Here is a 26356-nt window from a genome sequence, read left to right as displayed (position 1 = left end):
TTTACGTTCCAATTTTCGAGTGGTCTGTTTTAATGTGAGAGTGTCATCATTATACCAGGGTGCTAATTTTTTGTCTCTGACCATTTTCCTTTTTAGAGGAGCTACATTATCTAAAGTATGGCGGAATGTTGACTCTAAGCATTCAGTTGCCTGATCAAGTTCTGCAGGGGCTGACAGTGACCCAATCAAAGTTGACAGCTCTGGGAGATCATTTATAAAGCTCTGTGCAGTAGTTGACGTGAAAGTACGTTTAATACAGTACCGTGGTGAGGTGCATATATTATTACTCAGACATATTTTGAATGAGATGAGACAATGATCTGAGATAACTTCAGACTGTGGAAGTATGACTATATTGTCTACGTTTAATCTGAATGTTAGTATTAGATCAAGGGTGTGACCACCATTATGGGTCGGTCCTATGACATTCTGATTAATCCCGACTGAATCTAAGATGGACACAAACGCTGTTTTTAAAGGGTCTTCTGGGTTATCGAAGTGAATATTAAAATCTCCGACAACTAAAGCTTTGTCTAAGGAAATAACCAAATCTGAGATAAAATCTGCAAATTCAGAAAGAAACTCAGAATATGGCCCCGGGGGCCTGTAAATAATAAGCAATGGAATTAACTGGGTAGACTTATTTTTCGAGGCTACATACATTATATGAGTATGAAGAACTTCAAATGTATTAAATTTATAACCAGGTTTGTGTGTTACACCTAGATAATCGTTATAAATAACCGCGACGCCTCCTCCTCTGCCAGTTAGACGAGGCTGGTGTATATAACTGTATCCAGGAGGACTCGCTTCATTTAATGCTATATATTCATTTGGCTTAATCCATGTTTCTGTTAAACACAGTACATTAAACTCCTGATCAGTAATGAGTTCATTAACCATTAGCGCTTTAGATGTAAGAGATCTAATATTTAATAGCCCCACCTTTAGATCAAAGGTGCTGGCAGCAGCTGTACAGTCAGTCTGATCTAATTTTATATTGATTAGGTTACTGGAACAAACTCTCTGAAAATTTCTACCTTTTTGTTGAGCTCGGGGAACAGACACAGTCTCGATGTAGTGGGCCCTGAGTGACTACTCTGTGCAGCTAGCAGACAGTCGGTTTAGCCTGTTTGTCTGCTCCCTGGCCTTGGCTCTGGATTGTCAGAAATTAACTAGGCCTGTTCTGAGACTATGACCTATGCTGCAGGAAATGAGAGCAGCACCTTCCCGAGTGGGATGGATACCGTCCCGCCCTAACAGGCCAGCAGTGCCCTCAAAATTAGCCCAATTATCTATAAAGCCCACACTGTTTTCAGAGCACCACCTGGACAGCCAGCAGTTCAGCGACCATAACCTGCTGTAAGCTACATCGCCACGCCGCATTGGGATGGGGCCAGAGCATACTACAGCATCGGACATCACCTTCGCTAATTTAAACACCTCTACAAAGTTACTCTTAGTAACCTCAGACTGACGAAGGCGTATATCATTAACTCCTGCATGGATAACTATCTTTGAGAACCTGTGCTTGCCTAGGACCCTAAGATTACCTGCTATGTCCGGCGCCCTGGCTCCCGGTATACACCTGACTAAAGCTGCTGGTGCCCCTAAAGGCTGAGCTAATTTCACGTGCCGTATGATAGAGTCCCCTATAACCAGAGCTCTTTCAGGTTTCTCAGTGGGTGCATCACTAAGGAGAGCAAACCTGTTCGACACGTGACGCGGAGAGGAGTGGTGCTCCCGTGGGCGAGCCTCAGCGGTAGCTTTGGCTCTACGCTTATGCCGCCGAGCCATCACCCATTCGCCCCGCTGTAAGGGCTCTAATGCCGGAGTTGGGGGATTGCTAACTCCACCTAGGGCGTCCAGACTTTCCCTAACAGAAACTACACTGTTCTCACGCTCACTAACCTGCTCTAAAGCCTGGACACGCGCTTCTAGCACTGAAATCTTCTCCGTCAGAGAGCTAACTAATCTGCACTTATCACAAGTAAAGCTAATAGAGCTATCGCTAGTGACGGAGGAAGAATGACTAAACATCCTGCACTCAGCACACTGAACAGGCTGAAGGTGTGCCATGATGAAAAGATTCACATACCTTAAATGAAGATCTGTTGATATTAAAGCAGATCAGATGGCCTCCGCTTGTGGACTTTACACAGGAGGAGAGAAAAAGAAAGCTTCCGGTCTCGGCGTTCTTCCGAAAAAAGAAAGAGAAAAAACCGGAAAAAGGAAAGCGAAAGTGAAAAGACCACACGTAGTAATATAATTTGATATAGAAATTTATTTAAGTAATAGATAAAAATCAGTAGTATGAAAAATAAAAATATAATGTACTAAGGACTATGTCCAAACGACAAACCAAAACCCCAAAAATGCCTGGAAGGAGGAAGCCCCCCTCCTCCTGGCCAGCTGATCTTTTTAAAAGGCCAGGCCCCTTGTTAAGCCAACTCTCCGCACCTGCACCCCAATCACCTGCTGATTAAACACATAATAAGGAGACAGGGAACAGGGCGGAGCTAAGGGGCTCCTAAATAAGACAGGGTCGTGACACTCCCCTCCTTAAAACCGAGACACACCCCTGTGGGTCTCTGTAAATGTAACCACTTAGACAATACAGCAATAATACACATTATTCCAAATACCTAAATACCACAATACATCATAACTACATGCAAATCAAACACTAATAAGGGCACAGCAAATATTAAACAACAAATTCAAAATCTCACACATTCCAACCATAACGAGATGATACACAACATCCAATCACAAAGTCAGCACCCTCCTGCGTCACACTCTCTCCACCCACCGGCAAAACCTCGGCGCCAGGCAGCTATTTAAGGCAGGCAGAAACGAGAAAGACACATTCGCTTCTGACATGATCAGATATGCAATTAAGAAATTAGTCATCCATAGGAGATCATGACAAAGCATCAGCCATGACATTTTCCACCCCCCTAATATGACGAATTTCTAAATTATACGGTTGGAAAACCAATGCCCAGCGCATAAGACGCTGGTTAGGGCTCTGCAACGAATGGAGAAATGTGAGCGGGTTGTGGTCAGAATAGACCACCACTGGTCGAACCCCTCCACCCACATAAACATCAAAGTGTTGCAGAGCCCAAACCAACGCTAGCGCCTCCTTTTCAATAACAGAATAATTCAATTGATGTCTATTGAACTTTTTAGAAAAATAACCTACTGGACGCGCAATGTCGGCTTTATCTAACTGCAACAAAACCGCTCCAGCACCCACTTGGCTTGCATCCACCTGTAACTGAAAAGGCACATTAAGCCTAGGAGCAGCCAGAACAGGAGCGGTGCTCAATAGCAACTTCGCATTTTCAAACGCAGTCTGACAATCTAGAGACCAAAGAAACTTAACATTTTTTTGCAAAAGAGCAGTCAATGGAGCGACAACAGTGGAAAAATTGGCACAAAAACTACGATAATAACCCACCATACCTAAAAATCTCATCAATTCTTTTTTCGAGGTAGGTGGGGGAAACGCATCAATAGCCTGTACCTTGGCTCGGACTGGGCAGACTTGACCCTGGCCCACAACCTTACCAAGGTACACCACAGTAGCATGAGCAAACTCGCACTTAGCGAGGTTAACAGTAAGCTTTGCAGCACGCAAGCGCTCAAAAAATGATCTAATACAAGACAGGTGTTCTTCCCAAGTATCACTATATGTCACAACATCATCGAGATAAACAGCACAACCCTCCAACCCGGCAACAACTCGATTCATGAGTCGCTGAAAGGTGGAAGGTGCGTTGTGTAATCCGAAGCTCATGACATTATACGAATACAAACCTGATGGCGTTATAAACGCAGAAATTTCTTGGGCTCGCGGCGTCAATGGAACCTGATAATACCCCTTTAAGAGATCAAACTTACTGACAAAGTGAGCTGAGCCCACCCTATCAATACAGACTTCCATCCTTGGAAGCGGAAAGGAATCGGGCTTAGTAACCTTGTTCACCTTACGATAGTCAGTGCAAAACCGAAATGTGTTATCCGGTTTAGCAACTAACAAACATGGTGACGACCAGCTGGAATAGGAAGGCTTAGCCAAGCCATGATCTAACAAATATTGCACCTCGGCTTCCAAGTATCTCTCTTTCTCGGGCGGCACCCAGTAAAAACGTTGACGAATGGGCTGACTATTCTCAACCACAATGTCATGTTGAATAACATCAGTACAGGTAGGCACATCAGAAAACAAAGCATCGAATTCACAAATCACAGATTTCAATTGGCCTTGCTGTTCAGAAGACAAGTGACCAAACAAACAATCCAAATTTGACAACATTTCAGAATTTCTCAGTCGCGGTTGCCACACTGTACCCGAGGAACTTACATCCTCAGGAGCCGCCACATCCTGAGACTCCGCCTCCACTTCGCTCACCACAGCCAAACCGACAGCCTTGGTACTCCCACCACCAAAGTCTGTCTTCAAAGCGGGAGCATAGTAGGGCTTTAAAAGATTAACATGGCACAACTGAGTAGCCCTTCTACGATCTGGAGTAAACAATAAATAATCTAAATCAGTCACCTGATGCACAACTACATAAGGACCCGAAAACTTAGCACAGAAAGGCGAGCCCGACACCGGAAGCAAAGCCAGAACCTGATCCCCAATGTTAAATACATGCTCTACAGCGTGTCGGTCATACAGGCGCTTCATTTTTTTCTGTGCTTTGGACAAATTTTCCTTAGACAGTTTCCACGCAAGCAATAACTTTCTTCTAAAACTGTGCACATAATCAATTAGGTTTACAGGGGGCTCCACCTGCTCCACTCCCTCTTTTAACACAGAAAGAGGTCCACGAACTTTGTGCGCAAACACCAAATCATTTGGGCTGAATCCCATGCTCTCCTGAGTAACATCACGAGCAGCTAGTAGGAGCCAAGGAAGACCCTCCTCCCAATCTTTATTCAACTCCACACAGTAAGCGCGCAATAAAGATTTTAACATACAGTGGAAACGCTCTAAAGCGCCCTGACTCTGCGCATGATATGCGCTACTTACCCTATGTTTAACATGGAGCTGATTCAAAACTTCCTTGAACAAACCCGAGGTGAAATTACTACCATGGTCACTTTGCACGATTTTTGGTATACCAAATATGGACATGAATTGAGACAGCGCTTTAACCACAGAACGAGTGGTAATGGTGCGTAACGGATAGGCCGCTGGGTACCGCGTGGCCTGACACATAACAGTTAACAAATAGGCGCACCCAGACTTCGATGGCGGCAATGGACCTACGCAATCAACAATTAGATGTTCAAATGGTTGCCCCACCACAGGGATGGGATGTAACGGTGCAGACTTTATTGTCTGATTTGGCTTCCCTGTCAATTGACAAACATGGCATGTCCGAACATACTCAGCCACACTCTTTTTAATCTTCGGCCAATAAAAATGCTGTAACAATCTCTGGTACGTCTTATGCACACCAAAGTGTCCCGCGACATCACCATGAGCTGACTGCAACACCAACTCCCAAAATTTCACCGGTACCACCAATTGCAATACTGGGTCAGCATCCCCATAAGCAGACCATTTACGCACTAATACCCCATCAATAACAAAATAACCACTCGTATAAGAATTCACATCTTCTACAGGCAATGCCCCACTCAACACCCCTGCCAACTCTTCATCCCCTTGCTGCGCTGCAACAAGATCCTCCCGGGGCAAAGATGATGGCAAAACTGGAACAGAAATGGCACTAAACTTAACATCTTTTCTGCGACTCTGCGCACGAGTCACAGCACAGGCACAGAACACATCAGGGAACTGATCTCCACATTCGTCCAATACCACAGGCAATGGCACTACACTTACAACAGGTGGCGGCGCTGACTCAGCCCACACCCGCCCACCGGCCAGGTTGTTTCCCAGTATAATATCCACCCCTTCTACCGGTAACTCGGGCCGAACAGCCATCGTAACCTCCCCATTAATTAAATCGGATTCCAAATTAAATTTGTGTAAGGGTACAGAAAATGTGTGCATTCCTATCCCCCGAATCAGAACGCAACAGTGTGTATCAGACTGTTCATTAACTGGCAACACATACTGTTTTATAAAGGACTCAGAAGCCCCAGTGTCACGCAATATTTTTACTTGCACTTTCTGCTGGCTGCCCACTATAGACATAAACCCAGTTGTAATAAATGGCCCATAGCCATCATTATACTCTGTCTCCATCACCGACATGTCAACGCTCACATCAGCTGACACACTGCACACAGAACTAGTCAACAACTCTTCAAGCTTACTAACGGTCGCATCCTCCAGTGGCGTCCCCACGCCCCTGGAGGAAGCAGCGCGTACAGGTTTAGAGGATGCAGCACCCACAGGTTTAGCTGGAGCAATTCTACCCCTACCCTTTCCCTGCAAAAGAGGACATTCTTTCTTCCAATGACCGCGCTCGTTACAATAACGACACTGGTCATCCCCAGTAACACTGGGATATGCAAACTGCCTAGAAACAGAAGAACGATGATAACGAGGGCCACGACTACCAAAAGACACACCATTATCATTAACAAACTTACTCTTGTGGATCAAAACAAACTCGTCTGCCAACACCGCAGCTTCAGCGGCAGTTTTAACTTTCCGCTCCGTAATACAAGTTACAATACGATCAGGAATGGTGTTTTTAAATTGCTCAAGCAAAACTAAATCACATAGAGTCTCGAATATATGGACACCTTCAGCTGTACACCAACGATTGAAAAAAGTAGTGAGCTCCCTAACGAACTCTGTATGCAGCTGCCTGTCACCTTTTCTCCAATGTCTAAACTTCTGACGATAGGCCTCGGGGACCAGCTCGTAAGCTTTCAATACGGCCCCTTTAACCGATGCATACTTCTTTCTCTCATCAGCGCTCAACGCAAAGAAAGCATCCTGGGCTTTTCCCGTGAGCACACTTTGCAACAACAAAGTGCGCTCCGAGTCACTCCACCTTCGATCAACAGCCAGATTTTCAAACAATGTGAAAAAAGTTTCAAGATCTCTATCGTTGAATTTAGGCAGAAGTTTAACCATATTTGCTACATTACATTCCTTAGAATCGCCGGTATTTCCAGCGCTATTCGCGTCCACACCCCTACGTAACTTTTCATATTCCAGCTGCCGGTCTTTATCACGGACATCAGCAGCCAGTCGGTCTCTCTCTAATTGAAACTTAATTAGTTCCTTCTGCTGCTCAAAAGTTAAATGTGTTGTAGACGGAACTACAGGTGCACCCAATACTGGTACACTAAAAGGTATCATTTTGGAAAAATCTAACATCTCCAATTTTACAAATTTGTCTTTTACGGCCAGTCTCAATTCATCCTTTCTTAAAGTCTTGGGTAAATCTGTCACAAACTCAAAATATGCAGCTACCTCCCAAAGTTGAGCCTTCGTCAAACCATTTAATGCCTCCTCTGACGGAGAATCCACAAATGCGCTCACACTATCCATGTCAATACAAAAATGACCAAATAACACTCATAACTGATCCAAAAGTTGCCAAACTGTCCTGACCAAATTTACCAAATGCCAAACTACTTACCACGTACCTAACCAAGTTACTAGCCTACTTACCAAATGCCAAAACCAAAAATAGCTGCCCAAATTACTAGGCCAAAAGTAGCTGCCCAATACTATTTACCAAATGCCCTTTACATGCATATCAACCATTCCTTGAGGCGCATGTCCCACAATTGCTGAAAGTTAAAACGCACAGGAGTAGCCCCGCACCTAACTCAACAGAAATCCAACATTAAAACTAAACTAGTCTTCAGGAGCCCCCATACGATTGAGTTCCGAAGAACCCCCCCGCGTTCGACTCCCAAACACAAAAAACTAAAATAACAAACTAAAAAAACAAACAGCGTTAGGCGCTCTACTCCTACCGCAAGGTTTGCACGTTACTCCGGTGAATCTAATCCACCTGCGTTACCTCAGCAATCAAGGGGCAATTGCCTCAACCAAAATACTTGGTACTAGAACGATGAGACTTCCTCCTCCCCCAAACAAGCAAAAACAATTAAACCAACAACCCAAACAAAAATATATCAAAATATACAAAAATACTACGCGAGTCACCTACCAATTTGATGCGCTAGTTTACCCAAAATCGGTTCCAAAACCGGACGAGCCCCCATATGTTACACCTGCTGGCTCAAACAAGTGCAACATAAAGGGAGACCACACATAGTAATATAATTTGATATAGAAATTTATTTAAGTAATAGATAAAAATCAGTAGTATGAAAAATAAAAATATAATGTACGAAGGACTATGTCCAAACGACAAACCAAAACCCCAAAAATGCCTGGAAGGAGGAAGCCCCCCTCCTCCTGGCCAGCTGATCTTTTTAAAAGGCCAGGCCCCTTGTTAAGCCAACTCTCCGCACCTGCACCCCAATCACCTGCTGATTAAACACATAATAAGGAGACAGGGAACAGGGCGGAGCTAAGGGGCTCCTAAATAAGACAGGGTCGTGACAAAAATTTGTGAGACTCATAATACCAACTTCTATTATTATTTCCTATTTTTCCATATTAATGATACAAAATTTAAAAAATAAGATCAATTCCATTGAATGTGATTTCAGTAAAGGTCTTTGTTCACTCATACAACCCCGATTCCAAAAAAGTTGGGACAAAGTACAAAGTGTAAATAAAAACAGAATGCAATGATGTGGAAGTTTCAAAATTCCATATTTTATTCAGAATAGAACATAGATGACATGTTTAAACTGAGAAAATGTATCATTTAAAGAGAAAAATTAGGTGATTTTAAAATTCATGACAACAACACATCTCAAAAAAGTTGGGACAAGGCCATGTTTACCACTGTGAGACATCCCCTTTTCTCTTTACAACAGTCTGTAAACGTCTGGGAACTGAGGAGACAAGTTGCTCAAGTTTAGGGATAGGAATGTTAACCCATTCTTGTCTAATGTAGGATTCTAGTTGCCCAACTGTCTTAGGTCTTTTTTGTCGTATCTTCCATTTTATGATGCGCCAAATGTTTTCTATGGGTGAAAGATCTGGACTGCAGGCTGGCCAGTTCAGTACCCGGACCCTTCTTCTACGCAGCCATGATGCTGTAATTGATGCAGTATGTGGTTTGGCATTGTCATGTTGGAAAATGCAAGGTCTTCCCTGAAAGAGACGTCGTCTGGATGGGAGCATATGTTGCTCTAGAACCTGGATATACCTTTCAGCATTGATGGTGTCTTTCCAGATGTGTAAGCTGCCCATGCCACACGCACTAATGCAACCCCATACCATCAGAGATGCAGGCTTCTGAACTGAGTGCTGATAACAACTTGGGTCGTCCTTCTCCTTTTTAGTCCGAATGACACGGCGTCCCTGATTTCCATAAAGAACTTCAAATTTTGATTCGTCTGACCACAGAACAGTTTTCCACTTTGCCACAGTCCATTTTAAATGAGCCTTGGCCCAGAGAAGATGTCTGCGCTTCCGGATCATGTTTAGATACGGCTTCTTCTTTGAACTATAGAGTTTATCTGGCAACGGCGGATGGCACGGTGAATTGTGTTCACAGATAATGTTCTCTGGAAATATTCCTGAGCCCATTTTGTGATTTCCAATACAGAAGCATGCCTGTATGTGATGCAGTGCCGTCTAAGGGCCCGAAGATCACGGGCACCCAGTATGGTTTTCCGGCCTTGACCCTTACGCACAGAGATTCTTCCAGATTCTCTGAATCTTTTGATGATATTATGCACTGTAGATGATGATATGTTCAAACTCTTTGCAATTTTACACTGTCAAACTCCTTTCTGATATTGCTCCACTATTTGTCGGCGTAGAATTAGGGGGATTGGTGATCCTCTTCCCATCTTTACTTCTGAGAGCCGCTGCCACTCCAAGATGCTCTTTTTATACCCAGTCATGTTAATGACCTATTGCCAATTGACCTAATGAGTTGCAATTTGGTCCTCCAGCTGTTCCTTTTTTGTACCTTTAACTTTTCCAGCCTCTTATTGCCCCTGTCCCAACTTTTTTGAGATGTGTTGCTGTCATGAAATTCCAAATGAGCCAATATTTGGCATGAAATTTCAAAATGTCTCACTTTCGACATTTGATATGTTGTCTATGTTCTATTGTGAATACAATATCAGTTTTTGAGATTTGTAAATTATTGCATTCCGTTTTTATTTACAATTTGTACTTTGTCCCACCTTTTTTGGAATCGGGGTTGTACATTAATTTCTGCACTCATAAATGTGCATGTATCTGTTTGTTTTTTAGACAGTAGAACACTGAGTTTGTGTTGATGCACACATGCAATAAACCACCTTTCTTATTATAAGCTGGTTCTTGATCTCCCAATTATTTGGCTATCTTCAAATCAAAATCAAAGTCCTTCCCACACCATATGGTGCCAATCTCCATTGCTGTAGCCCTCAGCCTCTTGCCTATTACATAGCTAGGGTTACAGTGGGGGACTAGTCCTCTGCTAACTGCGAGAGTTTGACTCCCCACTCGCATCTGTATTGCAGCGTGCCTTGCCAGACGGCTGTAGGTACCATTTTTATGATGGTATGACCCGACCATGAGTAGAACTCATGATCTCCCGATTGAGAGGAGGACACGCTAACCTTTAGCCAGTATATTTTGGTTATCTTAGTTCTGATGAAACTGGTATCTTGGTGGTAATCTAGAAAGATTTCCAACAATTTTGGTGACCCTGATGGTACAGATGATATTCTCTGTCATGACCCAGATGACAAGACATCATTACCTCCTATCTGATCTGACCTGGTGATCCTGTTCCTGTGGTCCTCACAAATATATGTCAGCATAGATGAGTGAGTCATCCTGATAAAGAACTTGCTAGATGACAGAATCCGTTTAATGACCACATAAGAGATTGATTGATAGAAGTTCAGTCAAAGTTTCTCAGTATCAAATTAGTTTGCATTGTTTTTTACAGTATTGTAATGAGTAATCAGGATGTTGAAGAGTCTTCCTCACCAGTTTTATCAGTCATCTTCGCCTTTTCTGGATCAGAAGTGCAGGTGTTCAGGCAGTGGCATGGTTTCTGAATACAACATATATGTAAGAAAGAGCATGAGAGCACCACTATCTCCACTCAAACAACTTCTGAGCAGTCTCAAGGTGCCATTAACTCTCTCCAAGATAAGATTCTCAAAATTATTTTTGTTTTTGTAGACAGTACTGAATGTTGGCATAAGGTTGTTTGTAAAAAATAAAAAAAATAAAAATTTAAAAATGGCAGAAATGCGTTTTTGATGGAATACACCCAGCACTGTGTACAGGTGTTGTTGCTGTATGGAAGACATGGAACGAATTCTATTTCTGATGTTCTTGGGAGCTACTGAGAATATGAATCACTTACCAACACAGGGCATTTTGAATCAATTCTGGTAAGTCAGGGATTGATTACAGGTGATGTGAACAGGAGGAAAAGGTATTAAGGGCCTCCACATGTTATGTTCTGTTGAAGCCCACTTTGTTACTACTTGATATTTCAGGAAGTGTGTAATTATTAGTCACTCACATCCATTTAATATAAATTTATGCACTCAAATGCACTACTTATTTGTGTGCTGTTTAATCAGGTGATTACTCAGAGAAGTTAAGTCAAGTCAATTCATTTATATTTCAGTTTTAACAATAGGCATTTTTGCAAAGCAGCTTTACAGAAAAATAAAGATTTTAAAGAAATGAACAAACAAATTTATCCCTAATAAATTTACATACATAATGACAAAGCCTGAGGCAATGGTGGAAAAGAAAAATTCCCTGAGAGGACATGAACGCAGACATCAAACCTTTACAGAATCCAGACTCAAAAGGGAACCCATCTGCATCTGGGTGATAATACATAGCATGATAATAAATAACTCACTTCTATCAGTGTGTCCTTAATAAAGTGCAACTGTGTAACCAGGAAATTCATTAGCGTTTAGGATGATGTCTGTCAGTAACAACACCAAAAACCTGAGTTTGGAGCAGCCTCCAAACATGGCCACTCAGGACTACAACTCGCAAGCACCACAGCGCCCCTCATCTCTGGAATACTAAGAAGTGCACCTGTTTCCCACTGGCCCATAATCACTTCCCTATATAAGCTCAGCAGTCACAAACACTCTTTCAAAGTATCATTCTGTGTCTCCATGCCTGATCATACCGAGCCTTCTGTCTTTCTGCCTGACTATGAGTGCCTTGACTCTGACTCCATTTACTCACCTGCCCTTTGACATTCTGTTCACGAATTGACTGACCCTTGCTCGTCCCCGACTACGTCTTCTGGTTGCTGCTTTGGATTTGTTACCAGTTTGTGACACACCCACTCTCCCCTGTGCTTGCATCTGTAAGTGCCTGCACCCTGACAGGATACTTCATCAGCAATGGAAGCAGCAGAGGAAGTGAAGCAGACTGCTCTCAATGTCCAGGGGCGACTGTGAGGAGAACACCAGCAAATGATAAGCAAACTTAACACCAGAATGTTGCAACTAACTTCTCTCATTTCACAAGCCATCCTGACATGCCCCTTGTCCTCCACTGGTGCAGCCCGAATGGTTCCATGACCTGAGAAGTATTCAGGGAAAGTTTCTGACTGTAAGGGATTTCTTCTTCAATCCTCTTTATATTTCACCACTATCACAGGAGCCACAGAGGAACAGAAGATCACCCAATTCCTCAATCTCCTCACAGGCAAGGCTTTACAGTGGGCTAGTACTGTTTGGGTGGGTGGGGGCAAACAAACCACTTCCTATGCCCGATTTATTGAACTGTTGAAGCAAGTTTTTGATCATCAGCCTGAGGGTGTCAAGGTTAGTGAGAGCCTGCTAACCATCAGACAGGGAGATAGGAGAGTGGCTGACTATGTGCTGGAATTTCTCATGCTAGCCACTGGAAGTGGCTGGAATGAGCCCATTCTCAAGGCTACTGTGGCAGTGGGGGTGTGGCCAAGCAGTAGTCTGTGAATGGAGGGCGGGGTCGGGGAAGGTAAGTGGCTAGGTCATTACACCTGATGTCAATTTGTGTGTGTGTGTGTGTGTGTGTTGCAGGGATGGAGTATAAAGGGAGGGGGAGAGGAGAGAAGAATGTCTCCCCGACCACAGCACTTGTGTGAGTGAGTGAGTGAGTGAGTGAGAGAAAGAAAGAAAGAAAGAAAGAAAGAAAGAAAGAAAGAAAGAAAGCTGAAAAGCTCAATAAAAGTGTGTTTGTATAAACACAAACTCTCGCCTGCCATGCTTCTGTGCTCTACCCTCATCGGGGATTACGACAGCTACCTTTTGTCAGGGTCTGTGCCCTGAAGTGCTCACAGAACTGGCATGATGTGATGAACATCTCACTCTCAACTCCCTCATCGATCTGGCTGTTCACCTAGACCACCTTCTTAGAAATCAGCCCTCATTACAGTCTACAACAGCCCTTCCTCCTTCTCTGGCATCCCTTACACCAATGGAGTTCTCCCTTGTTCACTTACAATGCTCAGAGAAGGATAGGAGGTGTTGCAAGGGGTTATGTTTCTACTGTGGTGAGTCCGGCCATCTGATAGCCAAGTATCCCATTCGCCCACCAAACCCTAAGGAGGGTCACACCCATCAGGAAACCTGTCAATCCAGCCCAGGGAGTCATGAGATTGTTCATACACTACATTTTCTCAAGATGCCAATGCTGTTTAAGCTACCACACTCGACCCATGTTCTCTCTGCCTTCACAAACTCAGGGGCAGAGGGGAACTTCATGATTATCCAGAAGTACAACTTACCCATGGAAGAACTCCAATGACCAGTGAACCTTAAGGCCATCAATGGGGGCCCCCCATCAGTGACAGGCTTGTGACAACACGCACGTCACCCCTCAAAATCCAGGTTGGGGCACTTCATGTTGAACACATCAGCTTGTTGGTCACTCACACCATGATTTCATCTTGGGGTTCCTGTGGCTCCAACTTCATGACCCCCTAATATCATGGCAGCATAAAGAAATTCTTCAATGGTCCCAATCCTGCTCCCAGAACTGCCTGAAACTCCCATAATTCTCAATTTCATCCACCTCTGTGGAGAGCTCACTGCCAGGTACCTTGGAACAACATTCCTTCCTGTTATCAAGACCTCAAGGAAGTTTTTAGCAAGGGTAAGGCTAGTGGCTTGCCTCCTCACTGCACCTACGGCTGTGCCATAGACCTCCTCCCAGGTACAACTCCACCTTGCAATCGCATATACCCTTTGTCTATCATTGAACAAGCTGACATGGAGGACTATGTACAGGAGACTCTACAACAGGGGTATATTAGGCCATCCATGTCTCCAGCTTCAGCCAGCTTCATATTTGTGGAAAAGAAATGAGGAGGTCTTCACCCCTGCATCAACTACCAAGGTTTAAACCAGATCACAGTCAAATACCCCTAGCCACTTCCCCTGGTGCCATTGGCTTTGGAACAGCTCAGATCAGCAAGAATATTCTCCAAGCTGGATCTTCGAAGTACTTACAACCTGGTCAGAATTTGAGAAGGCGATGAATGGAAGACTGCCTTTCGCACAATGTCTGGGCACTTCGAAAATTTGGTCATGCCTTATGGACTTTCTTGCACTCCCAGTGTTTTCCAATGTCTAATCAAGGATGTGCTCAGAGACATGCTAGGAAAGTTTGTTATAGCCTACATAGATGACATCCTAATCTACTTCCCTGATGACAGCTTACATCATGAACATGTAAGGTCAGTACTTACCCAATTATTAGAGAATCACCTATGTATAAAAGCAGAAAAGTGTGAGTTTCACATTCACCAGATTTCCTTCCTTGGGTACATCATCAATGCAGAAGGAGTAAGCATGGACCATAGCAAAGTCTCGGGAGTCACATTCTTGCCTACACCCACTACTATGAAGGAACTACAATGTTTCCTGGGGTTTTCAAATTTTTGTCACTTCATCCGTGGGTTCAGCACAATCGCTGCTCCTCTCACAACCCTGCTAAAGAAGGGGCTGCAATGTATCCAGCGGAACTCAACCACTGAGGAAGCCTTCAGCCAGCTCAAGACTGTCTTCATGACAGCTCCTATTTTTCAGCATCCAGACCCTACTAAACTGTTCATCATAGAGGTTGACACCTCAGAGACCGGAGTGGGAGGGGTTCTATCTCAGCATTTTGGGGCTAAACCTAAACTACACCCCATCATCTTTTATTCTAAGAAACTCACCCCAGCCAAGCAGAATTATGACTTTGGCAATCAATAACTCATAGCTATCAAACTGCTCTAGATGAATGGAGACAATGGTTAAAGGGTGCCATGCATCTGTTTACCATTCTCACTGATTATAAGAATCTAGAATTTCTGAAGACAGTTAAACTCCTTAACCCATGTCAAGCCAGATGGGCACTATTCTTTACTCAATTTAAATTCATGATCTCCTACTGCCAAGGTCCCAGAAACACTAAAGCAAACACCCTCTTTAGAATCCACACCACCTCTAACCATGTTCCAGATCCCACACCTGTCCTATCAGCCAGATGTTTTTTGCATGCCATTTCATGGGATATAGATAAAGAAATAGTGCAATCACAACCTCCAAATCTGCCTGAGAACTGTCTGCTTGGACCCGTGTATGTGCCATCTCAATTTCAAGGTCAACTCATCACCTGGGCCCATTCCTCTCTGGCCACAGGGCACCCCAGCAGTCACAGAACCTATCACTTTCTCAAAAATAAGTTTTGGTGGGAGAACATGATTTCCAAGATCAACCACTTTATTTCATGCTACTCCACCTGTGTCCAAGCAAAGGTGTTACAGGCCCCACCTGCCAGAAACCTCTGTCCAATCCCAGTGCCTCAACGACCCTTTTCACACATAGCCATTGACTTCATCACCGACCTACCCTGATCCCAAGGTAACACAATCATCCTAGTGGTCACTTTTCCAAAGCCCTCAAACTCATCCCTCTGTTTGGTCTACCCACAGCATTCAAAACTGCAGAACTCCTATTCAATCATGTTTTCAGATATTATGGTATCCCTGGGGTGGCACAGTGGTGTCGTGTTTAGCACTGTCACCTCACAGCAAGAAGGTTCTGGGTTCGAGCCTAGTGGCCGATGAGGGCCTTTCTGTGTGGAGTTTGCATGTTCTCCCCATGTCTGCATGGGCTTCCTCTGGGTGTTCTGGTTTCTTCCACAGTCCAAAGACATGCAGGTTTATTAATTGGTGGCTCTAAATTGACTGTAGGTGTGAATGTGAGTGTGAATGGTTGTTTCTCTTTATGTGTTAGCCCTGTGATAACCTGGTGACTTGTCCAGGGTGTACCCCACCTCTCACCCATAGTCAGCTGGGATAGGCTCCAGCTTGCCCATGACCCTGCACAGGATAAATGACTACAGATAATGGATGGATGAATGGTATCCCTGAAGATATCATCAGTGACTGGGGTCTCCAGTTCATCTCCAAGTTATGGACCAAGTTTATGGACAGACTAGGGGTATCTGTGAGCTTAACTTCAGGATATCACAACCAACAGCCAGGTGGAATGCACCAACCAGGAGGTAGGCTTCTTCTTCAGGATTTTCTGCATGAGGAACCAGAAGGACTGGGTGTAGTTCCTTCCCTGGGCTGAATATACCCAGAACTCCCTGAAACACTCTGCCACACAACTAATGCCATTTCAATGTATCCTTGGATATCAACTACCACAGGGATGATTCCCCAACTCAAATTCTGGCACTGGGCTCCTGGTTCAAGAGGAGTGAGCAGGTATGGGAGGAGGTTCACCAAAGACTAGAACCAGTCAACAGTAAGTATAAGCAATATGCAGACAAGCATTGAGGGGAAACCCCTGAGTATGCCCCAGGCGACTGAGTGTGGGTTTCCACTAAGGACCTATGACAGCCAAACACCTGCCGGAAGCTCCAAGGCCAATACATGGGTCCTTATAAGGTAATTTGCAAAGTTAATGAGGTTTCCTATAAGTTGGAACTCCCACCTCACTGTGCAATGGCCCCCACATTCCATGTGTCATGCTTGAAGCCCACCATCCAAGGACTCCTAGCAACAAACACACTCACATAAGAACTTTACCCCTCCCTGGAACAAGAAGGAGACCAGATATACCAGGTTCACAAAATCCTCAATTCTCAGTACAGACAAGAGCAACTGGATTACCTAGTGGACTGGGAAGGGTACGGCCTGGAGGAATGCAGCTGGGTTAATTTCTGAGACATCTTCGACCCACTCATCACCCAAGAATTCCACAATGAACACCAAGAGAAGCCAGCACCATGGAAAAGAGGCTGTCCAAGAAAGGAAATTGCTCCTAGAGTGAACACCTTGGGGGAGTTGTCAGTAACAGCACCAAAAGCCTGAGTTTGGAGCAGCCTCCAAACATGGTCACTCCAAACTACAACTCCCAAGCACCACAGCACCCCTCATCTCTGGAATACTAGGAAGTGCACCTGTTTCCCATTGGTCCATAATCACTTCCCTATATAAGCTCAGCAGTCACAAACACTCTGTGTCTTCGATCATACCAAGCCTTCTGATTTTCTGCCTGACTACTAGTACGTTGACTTTGTTTACATTTATTTCTGACTCCATTTACTCACCTGCCCTTTAATATTGTTCACGAATCGACCAGTCCTTGCCTGTACCAGACTACATTTTCTGATTGCTGCTTTGGATTTGTTACCAGTTTGCAATGCACCTGCTCTCCCCTGCACTTGCATCCATAAGTGTCTGCACCCTGACAATGTCTATACTGTAGAAGTTTTCAACTGTTCACTGATCATGACTTGAGTGCAAGACTGTTCATGAAAACATTTATCATGGCAATTGTAGTCTTAAGCCATCATAGCAAACCTGTAAAATTGAGGAATGTGGTAAGGACATTAGACACTGGATGCTTATTAACTTCCTTCTGCTTAACTCTGACAAGACTGAAGTACTTGTACAAGGACCATATGCAGCTAGAAGTAGGTTTTCTGATTACATTGTAACTCTACATGGCCTTTCTCTTTCTTCATGTGCTGCAGTAAAAGACTTTGAGGTGATCATTGATTCCGATCTTTCATTTGAAACTCATGTAGATAATATTACTTGAATAGCCTTCTTTCATCTCAGAAATATTGCTAAGATAAGAAACATAATGCCACTTAACAAAGCAAAAAAAAATTAGTTCATGCCTTTGCCTGGTAAAGTTAGTTTGCTGTTAGCTATTCAGAATTTGGCAAACAATAAAAAATGTTGGACATGGACTTTACCAAGCTCAATCCTCCTATCCATCCACCCATCCATCCAGTGTCCTCTAATCCTTTAAATAAATTTATCCTTTCTTCCATGGATAAATCATTATACAATCAACCATGTAAGAACATTTTATCATGTTTGTATAGATAGCCCTTTATCAGTGTACTGTATGAAAATCAGCACACCAAAATGCCAAAATACTATAAGTAGACCCCAAATATCTTTTGAACTTGAATTCTTATTTACGCTTATTCCAATATTTGTTGGCATAATGGGTTCAGTAAATTGCAAGGCATCCATGCCCCTTCAAAGGAATTCCATCATCTTAAAGGATGCTGAAAATCAGCTTTTTTTTTTTTAGTACCATTAATTTTGATGCTTAATAATAAATGATCAAAACAGCTAAATTATGGTATATTCCAAATTATTCTGATCACTTACCGTATTACACAACCTATATGCACCTTGGAATTCTTTGAGGTTGGGTGACTTCAAGGAGTATGGAAGCAACACAGATAAATACACAGTTTCAATAATAAATGAATTTATTATGACAAAGATAAAAATGAATAATGTCAATTGAAATATATACAAATATGATATATACTTGATGAGCGTGTGTGTGTGTGTTTTATCTGAGGTATGTGTGTCACCATGTGGAAAAGAATTAGCTCTGAGTTGCTAGCTAAGATGTGTTTGTGTGTGTGTGTCCATGTAGTGTAGGCCTTGTGGCTTAAGCGAAAGGTTAGCCTAGCTTGCTAACGAGACCTACCCTTTATCTCCAAGATCCTTGAAAAAGCTGTGGCACAACAGGTATGCTCATATTTGCAGAGGAATAACATCCATGAAATGTATCAGTCAGGATTTAGACCTCATCATAGCACAGAGACAGCTCTGGTTAAAGTAGTAAACGACCTACTATTGGTGTCTGATCAGGGCTGTGTCTCGCTACTTGTGTTGCTTGACCTTAGTGCAGCATTTGATACCACTGATCATTCCATTCTTCTGGATAGGCTAGAAAATGTTGTGGGAGTTAAGGGAACGGCCCTCTCCTGGCTCAGCTCTTATTTAACTGATCGCTATCAGTATGTTGATATAAATGGTGATATTTCTAGACGTACCGAGGTAAAGTTTGGTGTTCCACAAGGTTCTGTCTTGGGTCCACTGCTTTTTTCTCTATATATGTTACCTCTGGGTGATATTATTCGTAAACATTGTATTAGTTTCCACTGTTATGCTGATGACACACAGTTGTACGTCTCTGCAAAACCTGATGAGAGACACCAGCTTTATAGAATTGAGGAATGTGTTAAGGACATTAGACACTGGATGCTTATTAATTTCCTTCTGCTTAACTCTGACAAGACTGAAGTACTTGTACTAGGACCACATACAGCTAGAAGTAAGTTTTCTGATTACACAGTGACTCTGGATGGCCTTTCTGTTTCTTCACGTGCTGCAGTAAAAGACCTTGACATGATTATTGACCCCAGTCTTTCATTCAGAACTCACATTGATAACATCACCTGGATAGCTTTCTTTCATCTCAGAAATAGTGCTAAGATGGGCGGCACGGTGGTGTAGTGGTTAGCGCTGTCGCCTCACAGCAAGAAGGTCCTGGGTTCGAGCCCCGGGGCCGGCGAGGGCCTTTCTGTGTGGAGTTTGCATGTTCTCCCCGTGTCCGCGTGGGTTTCCTCCGGGTGCTCCGGTTTCCCCCACAGTCCAAAGACATGCAGGTTAGGTTAACTGGTGACTCTAAATTGACTGTAGCTGTGAATGTGAGTGTGAATGATTGTCTGTGTCTATGTGTCAGCCCTGTGATGACCTGGCGGCTTGTCCAGGGTGTACCCCGCCTTTCGCCCGGAGTCAGCTGGGATAGGCTCCAGCTTGCCTGCGACCCTGTAGAAGGATAAAGCGGCTAGAGATAATGAGATGAGATGAATATTGCTAAGATAAGAAATTTAATGTCATTACATGACGCGGAAAAACTAGTCCATGCTTTCATTACCTCCAGGTTAGATTATTGTAATGCCTTACTGTCTGGATGTTCCAATAAGTGCATAAACAAGCTCCAGTTAGTTCAAAATGCAGCAGCAAGAGTCCTTACTAGAACTAGAAAATATGACCACATCACCCCTGTCTTATCCACACTGCATTGGCTCCCAATCAAATTTCGTATTGATTATAAAATACCACTATTGACCTTTAAAGCACTGAATGGTCTCGCACCACAGTACCTGAGTGAACTTCTGCTCCTCTATAACCCACCACGCCTACTTCGATCAAAAGGTGCAGGCTATCTGCTGGTACCTCATATAGTGAAGGCTACATCAGGGGGCAGAGCCTTTTCTTACAAAGCTCCACAGTTATGGAACAGCCTTCCAAGTAATGTTCAGGAATCAGACACAGTCTCAGCATTTCAAATCAAGTTTATTTGTACAGCGCTTTTAACAATAAACATTGTCGCAAAGCAGCTTTACAGAATTTGAACGACTTAAAACATGAGCTAATTTTATCCCTAATCTATCCCCAATGAGCAAGCCTGTGGCGACGGTGGCAAGGAAAAACTCCCCCAGACGAAATGAGGAAGAAACCTCGAGAGGAACCAGACTCAAAAGGGAACCCATCCTCATTTGGGCAACAACAGACAGCCTGACTATAATATTAACAGTTTTAACAGGTATAACCCTCAACTGTCCTCATGGGGCCGTCCTTCACAGGACTGGGGCGATAAAACTCCGACCAGACACAGGGCACCAGGATGGATCAAGCAGGTCCGAGGGGCAGAAGAGGCCAGCATCTCAATCCCAGGATCAACATGTAACTCAGAGGGACAGATGGGGGGGGGAAGAGAGAGAGAGAAAGAAAACACGTTGTTAGGTATGCCCTAAAAATGACAAGTATTTAAATCTGTGTGGTAGGCTCGCAGAGACGAGAGTCTTTACATCAGGCATAACACACAATGGCATGTTAATCTCATCTCATCTCATTATCTCTAGCCGCTTTATCCTTCTACAGGGTCGCAGGCAAGCTGGAGCCTATCCCAGCTGACTACGGGCGAAAGGCGGGGTACACCCTGGACAAGTCGCCAGGTCATCACAGGGCTGACACATAGACACAGACAACCATTCACACTCACATTCACACCTACGGTCAATTTAGAGTCACCAGTTAACCTAACCTGCATGTCTTTGGACTGTGGGGGAAACCGGAGCACCCGGAGGAAACCCACGCGGACACGGGGAGAACATGCAAACTCCACACAGAAAGGCCCTCGCCGGCCCCGGGGCTCGAACCCAGGACCTTCTTGCTGTGAGGCGACAGCGCTAACCACTACACCACCGTGCCGCCGCATGTTAATATGGTAAAAAATATATCATGACCTGCTCTGGCTGGATGCTTGATTGGGTGATGGGAGCACACTCCTCAGCAATGATGAGATGCAGATGGGACCCTTAGGCCTGGCCAAGACAATTCAGTTACATTTCACCGGGTCTGGGACATGTGACAGAATGTCTGACGGCCGATTCCCTGCAGGCTACGATAGCCAGTCGAGGTCCCCACCGTCTCCACCAAAAGATTTCCTGTTGACTCCATGTAACTGAGAGGGACAGATTTGGGGTGGGGGGGGGAGAGAAAGAAAACACAGGTGGTTAGGTATGCCCAATGTCACCTGAATAAGTAGGAACAGTATACATATTGCACCGAGTACAAGCAGGGACTCCGGCAACTAACTATGACAGCATAACTAAAAGGAGAGAGCCAGAAGGTAACACAGGCATGAGGGAGCCCCGGGACATAAAGCAGCCAGCCACTACACCATCAACAAACTCGAGTGAGCAAGCGAGTGGGGACTGACAGCATCCATACATCCCAGTTTACCAAAACACTCTATGTCTGAGGACCCTCCAGATCTACTCCTTTACCTCATAAACACCATTAACAAAAGGCTTGACTAAACAGATATGTTTTCAGCCTAGACTTAAATGCTGAGACTGTGTCTGATTCCCGAACATTACTTGGAAGGCTGTTCCATAACAGTGGGGCTTTGTAAGAAAAGGCTCTGCCCCCTGATGTAGCCTTCACTATATGAGGTACCAGCAGATAGCCTGCACCTTTTGATCTAAGTAGGCGTGGCGGGTCATAGAGGAGCAGAAGTTCACTCAGGTACTGTGGTGCGAGACCATTTAGTGCTTTAAAGGTCAATAGTAGTATTTTATAATCAATACGAAACTTGATTGGGAGCCAATGCAGTGTGGACAAGACAGGCGTGATGTGGTCATATTTTCTAGTTCTAGTAAGGACTCTTGCTGCGGCATTTTGAACTAACTGGAGCTTGTTTATGCACTTATTGGAACATCCCGACAGTAAGGCATTACAATAATCCAACCTGGAGGTAACGAAAGCATGGACTAGTTTTTCTGCATCATGCAATGACATTAAATTTCTTATCTTTGCAATATTTCTGAGATGAAAGAAAGCTATCCGGGTGATGTTATCAATGTGAGTTTCGAATGAAAGACTGGGGTCAATAATCACTCCGAGGTCTTTTACTGCTGCACGTGAAGAAACAGAAAGGCCATCCAGAGTTACTGTGTAATCAGAAAACTTACTTCTAGCTGTATGTGGTCCTAGCACAAGTACTTCAGTCTTGTCAGAGTTAAGCAGAAGGAAATTTATAAGCATCCAGTGTCTAATGTCCTTAACACATTCCTCAATTTTATTAAGCTGGTGTCTCTCATCAGGTTTTGCAGAGACATACAACTGTGTGTCATCAGCATAACAGTGGAAACTAATACAATGTTTATGAATAATATCGCCCAGAGGTAACATATATAGAGAAAAAAGCAGTGGACCCAAGACAGAACCTTGTGGAACACCAAACTTTACCTCGGTACGTCTAGAAATATCACTATTTATATCAACATACTGATAACGATCAGTTAGATAAGACCTGAGCCAGGAGAGGGCCATTCCCTTAACTCCCACAACATTTTCTAGTCTATCCAGAAGAATGGAATGATCAATGGTATCAAATGCTGCACTAAGGTCAAGCAACACAAGTAGCGAGACACAGCCCTGATCAGACGCCAACAGTAGATCGTTTACTACTTTAACCAGAGCTGTCTCTGTGCTATGATGAGGTCTAAATCCTGACTGATACATTTCATGGATGTTATTCCTATGTAAATATGAGTATAACTGCTGTGCCACAGCTTTTTCAAGGATCTTGGAGATAAAGGGGAGGTTTGATATTGGCCGATAATTGGACAGCTGACAGGGATCAAGGTCAGGTTTTTTAATCAGGGGTTTGATAACTGCTAGTTTAAAGGATTTGGGTACATAGCCAGTCATAAGAGAAGAATTTATTATTTTTAGAAGCGGTTCAATTACTCCCGGCATTATCTGTTTGAATAGATGTGTCGGTAAAGGATCTAGTACGCAAGTTGAGGCTTTTGATGTAGAGATTAATGAAAGTAATTCAGTTTCTTTTAGGGGAGTAAAACATTCTAACTGATGATCTGATACAGTTATATTGTTAACTACAAGGTCACTTTCATTGTCTAACCTTAAATTAGTAGTTTGAATTTTTTGTCGGATATTCTCAATTTTGTCATTAAAAAAATTCATAAAGTCGTTGCTACTACATACTGCAGGTGTGCATGTGTTGATAGTGGACTTATTCCTGGTTAATTTTGCTAAGGTATTAAATAGGAATCTAGGATTATTTTTGTTATCTTCTATTAGGGAGGAGAGATATGTTGATCTCGCAGCACTAAGAGCTTTTCTATACTTCAGGAAGCTCTCCTTCCAAGCTAATTTGAACACTACCAATTTTGTTTGACGCCATTTACGTTCCAATTTTCGAGTGGTCTGTTTTAATGTGCGAGTGTCATCATTATACCAGGGTGCTAATTTTTTGTGTCTGACCATTTTCCTTTTTAGAGGAGCTACATTATCTAAAGTATGGCGGAATGTTGACTCTAAGCATTCAGTTGCCTGATCAAGTTCTGCAGGGGCTGACAGTGACCCAATCAAAGTTGACAGCTCTGGGAGATTATTTATAAAACTCTGTGCAGTAGTTGACGTGAAAGTACGTTTAATACAGTAGCGTGGTGAGGTGCATATATTATTACTCAGACATATTTTGAATGAGATGAGACAATGATCTGAGATAACTTCAGACTGTGGAAGTATGACTATATTGTCTACATTTAATCTGAATGTTAGTATTAGATCAAGGGTGTGACCACCATTATGGGTCGGTCCTATGACATTCTGCTTAATCCCGACTGAATCTAAGATGGACACAAACGCTGTGTTTAAAGGGTCTTCTGGGTTATCGAAGTGAATATTAAAATCTCCGACAACTAAAGCTTTGTCTAAGGAAATAACCAAATATGAGATAAAATCTGCAAATTCAGAAAGAAACTCGGAATATGGCCCCGGGGGCCTGTAAATAATAAGCAATGGAATTAACTGGGTAGACTTATTTTTCGAGGCTACATACATTATATGAGTATGAAGAACTTCAAATGTATTAAATTTATAACCAGGTTTGTGTGTTACACCTAGATAATCGTTATAAATAACCGCGACGCCTCCTCCTCTGCCAGTTAGATGAGGCTGGTGTATATAACTGTATCCAGGAGGACTCGCTTCATTTAATGCTATATATTCATTTGGCTTAATCCATGTTTCTGTTAAACACAGTACATTAAACTCCTGATCAGTAATGAGTTCATTAACCATTAGCGCTTTAGATGTAAGAGATCTAATATTTAATAGCCCCACCTTTAGATCAAAGGTGCTGGCAGCAGCTGTGCAGTCAGTCTGATCTAATTTTATATTGATTAGGTTACTGGAACAAACTCTCTGAAAATTTCTACCTTTTTGTTGAGCTCGGGGAACAGACACAGTCTCGATGTAGTGGGCCCTGAGTGACGACTCTGTGCAGCTAGCAGACAGTCGGTTTAGCCTGTTCGTCTGCTCCCTGGCCTTGGCTCTGGATTGTCAGAAATTAACTAGGCCTGTTCTGATACTATGACCTATGCTGCAGGAAATGAGAGCAGCACCTTCCCGAGTGGGATGGATACCGTCCCACCCTAACAGGCCAGCAGTGCCCTCAAAATTAGCCCAATTATCTATAAAGCCCACACTGTTTTCAGAACACCACCTGGACAGCCAGCAGTTCAGCGACCATAACCTGCTGTAAGCTACATCGCCACGCCGCATTGGGATGGGGCCAGAGCATACTACAGCATCGGACATCGCCTTCGCTAATTTAAACACCTCTACAAAGTTACTCTTAGTAACCTCAGACTGACGAAGGCGTATATCATTAGCTCCTGCATGGATAACTATCTTTGAGAACCTGTGCTTGCCTAGGACCCTAAGATTACCTGCTATGTCCGGCGCCCTGGCTCCCGGTATACACCTGACTAAAGCTGCTGGTGCCCCTAAAGGCTGAGCTAATTTCACGTGCCGTATGATAGAGTCCCCTATAACCAGAGCTCTTTCAGGTTTCTCAGTGGGTGCATCACTAAGGAGAGCAAACCTGTTCGACACGTGACACGGAGAGGAGTGGTGCTCCCGTGGGCGAGCCTCAGCGGTAGCTTTGGCTCTACGCTTATGCCGCCGAGCCATCACCCATTCGCCCCGCTGTAAGGGCTCTAATGCCGGAGTTGGGGGATTGCTAACTCCACCTAGGGCATCCAGACTTTCCCTAACAGAAACTACACTGTTCTCACACTCACTAACCTGCTCTAAAGCCTGGACACGCGCTTCTAGCACTGAAATCTTCTCCGTCAGAGAGCTAACTAATCTTCACTTATCACAAGTAAAGCTAATAGAGCTATCACTAGTGACGGAGGAAGAATGACTAAACATCCTGCACTCAGCACACTGAACAGGCTGAAGGTGTCCCATGATGAAAAGATTCACGTACCCTTAAATGAAGATCTGTTGATATTAAAGCAGATCAGATGGCCTCCGCTTGTAGACTTTATACAGGAGGAGAGAAAAAGAAAGCTTCCGGTCTCGGCGTTCTTCCGAAAAAAGAAAGAGAAAAAACCGGGGAAAAAAAATGGAAA

The 26356-nt window shown here is 43.6% G+C and overlaps 1 protein-coding gene across 1 annotated transcript in view; it reads right to left on the bottom strand.

The window, feature by feature from the left end:
• Positions 1-26356, bottom strand: part of LOC132901009 (olfactory receptor 10J4-like) — a 44527-nt gene that overhangs the window by 3510 nt on the left and 14661 nt on the right. The window contains exons 3-6 of the mRNA XM_060943425.1: positions 6149-6338; positions 5597-5776; positions 4793-4954; positions 4373-4489 (exon numbers count right to left, since the gene is read on the bottom strand). Of these exons, the coding sequence (XP_060799408.1) occupies positions 4373-4489; positions 4793-4954; positions 5597-5776; positions 6149-6338 (649 nt within the window). The remainder of the gene's footprint in view (positions 1-4372; positions 4490-4792; positions 4955-5596; positions 5777-6148; positions 6339-26356) is intronic.

The sequence above is a fragment of the Neoarius graeffei genome, chromosome 16 (genome assembly GCF_027579695.1).
Source record: "Neoarius graeffei isolate fNeoGra1 chromosome 16, fNeoGra1.pri, whole genome shotgun sequence".
Taxonomy (NCBI): domain Eukaryota; kingdom Metazoa; phylum Chordata; class Actinopteri; order Siluriformes; family Ariidae; genus Neoarius; species Neoarius graeffei.
This window is presented reverse-complemented; position numbering and strand designations above follow the sequence as displayed.